This window comes from Sinocyclocheilus anshuiensis, unplaced genomic scaffold (assembly GCF_001515605.1).
Source record: "Sinocyclocheilus anshuiensis isolate Anshui unplaced genomic scaffold, SAMN03320099.WGS_v1.1 scaffold48, whole genome shotgun sequence".
NCBI lineage: Eukaryota > Metazoa > Chordata > Actinopteri > Cypriniformes > Cyprinidae > Sinocyclocheilus > Sinocyclocheilus anshuiensis.
In genome coordinates this window covers 226535-231297 of record NW_015554124.1, presented here as the reverse complement: position 1 = coordinate 231297, position 4763 = coordinate 226535, and the positions used below count along the sequence as shown (strand labels likewise).

Here is a 4763-nt window from a genome sequence, read left to right as displayed (position 1 = left end):
AGATGCACCTGTATACACACACACACACACACACACACACACACATACATATAAACATAATTTCTTCAGCTATATTGCTCAGCCTCATCACACACTCATGTCAGGTTTCATTTCTGCTGGGGTGCTTCATTCAGACTGTAGATTTAGTTCTTTGCTCAAACAGGCAGATGAATCCGAACACACCACAAATATTCCCAGCGCCGGGTGTTGGGATGTTGGTGAAGGTGTAACTGTAATCTCAGCTGTCATCAGAGAGATGGGGGAATACTGTCACGGCTCTGTCGTTAATCTCAACACAGCGAGCAAACATGAGCTACATACTGTAGAAAGAATCCAGCAAGGTCTGGCAACACCGAGTCAAAACGTATCCTGTGATTTCTTGCACTGCACATACAGAAACAAAACTCTGATATACATTTAAATACATCATTAACAACTACTTTTTCAATTCAGTTTTATATTCACTGTATAGAATTTCTGTAAATTCTGTTGTCACTACCTGCATTTTTCAGGAATTAATTCAGTTGTAGAATGCAGTTGTCACTCCCATAAATTACTGAAATGTGTGTGTGCAGAACAGCATTAAGCATTAAATGGTGAATTTTATTTAGCTGCAGTGTGTACATGACTAATATCTTCTTTTGTGTTCCATAGAAGAAAAAAAAAATGCAATGACAGAATTGTCTTTTTTAGGTGAACTATCCCTTTAAATGTACAATAAAGCACACCGCATAGAATTCTGTGAGGTCATGTGACAAACTGCTGTTTTAAATCACGGCGTTCTGTTTTAAATGCCATTTTTAAGGCAGTATGTACTACGCAGTATGCTAGTATTCCATTTCAAACACTGCCAAAGAGTGAGTGGATGCAGAAAAAGGCAAGCCAAGGGGACAATTTCTTTCCCTCCAGGCCTCGACTCGATGAAGGGCACAAACTTATGTTTAAGTCTAACACACAGACGAGCATGTCTGACTAAAAACACACACACACACACACACACACACACACACACACACTGTTACTGACTTTGACATAGGTGCGCTCCGTCTCCACAAGTTCGCAGATGACTTTGCGGAGTTTGTCGGCATCGGAGAGCTGGCGTGGAGTGGCGTTGCTCGGAGGGAGCGAGGAAGACTCCGGGCTGGACGATGAAGAGACAACCTCGGATGAGGGATTCATCTCGTGCAGACTGCGGCAGAAAGCTGCGACCTGCTCCGTACTCTACAGAGAGAGAAAGACAGTGATGAAGAGTGAGACATCTGACAGTCCTGTGCTGTTATTACCACACACACACACACTCACTCCCGCTGCACCTGCAGCTGGATCCCGCTGCTCAGATGCCTGTCAGAATGAAGAATGCTATAAAAATCATTAGCACTCATTTGCTCTATTTTCAGCCTCTCCTCTCCTCCATCACTCTATCTTTTTGGCTCTCTCTCTCTCTCTCCATCCCTCCCTCCCTGTTCTTCTGAAATGTCTTAATTTCTTTTGAACGGCAACCAAAACATAAACACCTGTCCATGGATGCGGTTGCTATGGGAACGGCTGGGATGGCACATGGACTGTCATTCTCGCAGTAACACTGACAGACTGTAAAGTACCATCTATCTATCCGGTGCCAACCGGTAGATATTTTGCTACAGTGTTTATACTCTGGTAGATAAATATGCATGGATGTCGATAGGCAGGACAGCTTTATGATATTTACACATGAGAAACATGCAGTAATGTGAAAATGAAGAGCCGGATGTGTCCTGAACAAATCAAGATTGTGAAGAATGTGTTAAAAGGTCGCAACTTGCCATGTTCGACTGATATATGAAATATATCTCCCTATTCTGCAGTGCAAATGAGTCAGTTTGTAATATTGGTGTTCACTGTTTTGAGTCTTTTGTTTTTAATTCAAGTGCTTCATAATGTGAAGTTGTTTTGCACTGATGCCAGACTCATCCATTCATTATGAATAATCTGATCTGATCTTTTGCTTTGAGACCTTGAAGTTTCAAATAAAAAGAGAAAATAATCAAATTACATGAAGTGCCTTTCATTTGTAAAGTATTTCATTCACTGCATTATATAACAATAGGAATTTACTGCATTATTATTAAATATATACACCAATATATTTTTACATTTTCCGGAATAACAAATAATTTAATAAAAAATTTAATAAAAATAAAATTAATAAACTAATAATAAATAAAAATATTGAACCAAGTATAAATACATAAATAAATAAAAAATGAAGACATAAATAAAAAAATACTACTTAATAAAATAAATAAATAAAAACCAATTAATAAAATAGCTAAAAAAAAATATAAAATTTGAAGCTGCATTATATGCCCTGCATTCTTTTAAAAACTGTTGCTGTCATGTACTCTGTACTGTAGCACGCAAAATACGTATTTACTTGTGTGTGCTCCGCGCAGCTTGTAGGTCTCCGTCTAACCGGCTAACAGCAATATCTGTTCGCTCGCAATTGTCTAGAAATGTGTCGATGAATAGTGAATGTTTGTTGCACCATGACTGTTTGGGCGTTTACCACCGAGCTGTGGGCTAAGTAATGGTGATGGGCGTTCCGTTATTGACATGCGCTGCACACAGTAGACCAATCACAACAGACTGGGTTATCAGACCAATCACCACAGTTTAGCGTCACGCGAAGGAGGGGTTTGGAAAAATGAATCGTGAACAGGACCTTTTCAGAAAATACCGGTAAATTCGTTCCTGCAATTTACTGGTATTAGAAGTTGTAACATTACCAGTAAATTGCCGGAATGATGCTGTGTGTGAACGCAGAATGAAGATTACCGGTATGAGCACGTACGAGTTTAGAATGCGGTGACATAAGATGTCTACTCTGGGCCAATCCAGAGCTGCTGAAATTCAAAATTCAATGGCTTTGGGGGCCAATCATAACATTCTGACGCAGATGACGCATTTACTCCACGCTGTGTAGTTCGGTTTGAAGTCATACAATGTCTCTGGGCCAAAAGCTCTGCATGAATGTGTGCGTTTGAAACAAAAATGAAAACATGTTTACAAACACACCGTGAGGTGCAGCCGTTTAGAGGTAATTTCTGCTTAATGATGTCACAGAATTGACCAGTATTTTGAAATGGAACTGTGAACGGTGCTTTACCAGAAAAAAGACAGAACGTCATTGCCTGTGTGAACAGCACATTTTTGTATTTACTGGTAAAGTAGTTCCGGTAATTTTATGGCAATTTACTGGTATTACTGTGCGAAAGGGGCTAAGTAGGGCTGGGCGATAAATCGATAACGATAATTATCGTGTTATAAATTTCCTCGATAAAATTATATGAAGAGTTAATATAAATGTTTGATATGTTTATGCGCCAAAAGTGGAACGAAACAGTGCGACTCATTTGAAGCGCGACACTCGGACCGTTTATCCGCTCGGATCAAAGTTCAAACAGCGGTGCGGCATGGCGCGAGCTCACTAGAGCAGATGTGTTTACTCACTAAACAGCGCTGTGAGACCAGTGCGAAGCGTTCGAATTCAGCGAAGAACACAAATGACTCTGTGATTTAAACTAGTTTAAAGCTAGATGAAACAGCGCTGGCAAACAGGAGAAACGATCCAGTCAGGAGACTTTTCAATCTACAAATCGCCATCATTTACCATAGATTTACTGTAGTAACACTAACTACACCATGGTATTGTGTCAGAAAGTGTGGGTATTTGTATCTCATTTGTATTATTATTAATGTAGACATGAATTACATGAATTAAAGGAGTAATGGAGTATAGTTACAGTATTTTTGTGATTAAGCTATAGCATGTGTGCATTTAGTCTATATACTAAATGTTTTTAGACTACTGTTTTTCATTCAAATACCTAAAAACCATATAATTATATTTTTACCATGGTATTGAGGTGTGCTATGTGTGTGGTTTTAACTGTGTTTATCATGATTTAAAGGTATGCTACTATGGAAGTCCAATTATTATTAAAAAAAAAAAACACTGATTAATTAAATTTCACCATATAAAAATGAGATTGCTACAATTTTTACAGATGTTACTTATTTTGATAATGAACAAAAATGTACATCTGTATCCCAGCTAGCTACTACTATCAAATGTGCATTTCATAGAGACAAAAAAGTAATATTATTATTAATATTATCAGGCTACACAAACCTGTTTCTTGATTTGAAACAATATTACAAGCAGAACATGCAGAAACTTAAAAATTAATTTTTCTATTAAGATATTTATTTTGTTAAGGAAACTTAATGGTCTGATTTCTACAACTTTCACTTTGGAGCAAAAATCTGGCTTTAAACTTGAAAGAAATAAAGATTTGGCATTTATCGTGATAATTATCGATATCAACTGATATGGAAAAAATTATCGTGATCATTTTTTGGCCATATCGCCCAGCCCTAGGGCTAAGTAAAAAAAAGCTAATTTCATTGCTTTAAAAGTTCTGAAAATGATTTCAGACATTTTGCTAACTTTCACACAACTCAGTTAGATCACATATCTTCAAATACACGCTCTCTATCTTAAACCTGCCCTCTCTGTCAGGTAACCGGATATCAGTAAACCTCAATGCATGTAAATAAAGCATTTCTGATTGACAATGGGCTGTTTATGCTTCTCACAAAGACTACATCAGGTGTGATGTAGGGCAATGTAATGCAATGTAAATGCAGGGTAGTGATGTGTTCTCGGCAACAATTTTACATCTGTCAGGTAGTAGGAATATTATTATGTGTTATTAACTCTT

General features: G+C 37.7%; 1 protein-coding gene across 1 annotated transcript in view; it reads right to left on the bottom strand.

The window, feature by feature from the left end:
• The window catches only part of LOC107670130 (T-lymphoma invasion and metastasis-inducing protein 1-like), a 64326-nt gene that overhangs the window by 8319 nt on the left and 51244 nt on the right, over positions 1 to 4763 (bottom strand). Inside the window, exon 17 of the mRNA XM_016462642.1 lies at positions 1027 to 1221. Within this exon, the coding sequence (XP_016318128.1) occupies positions 1027 to 1221 (195 nt within the window). The remainder of the gene's footprint in view (positions 1 to 1026; positions 1222 to 4763) is intronic.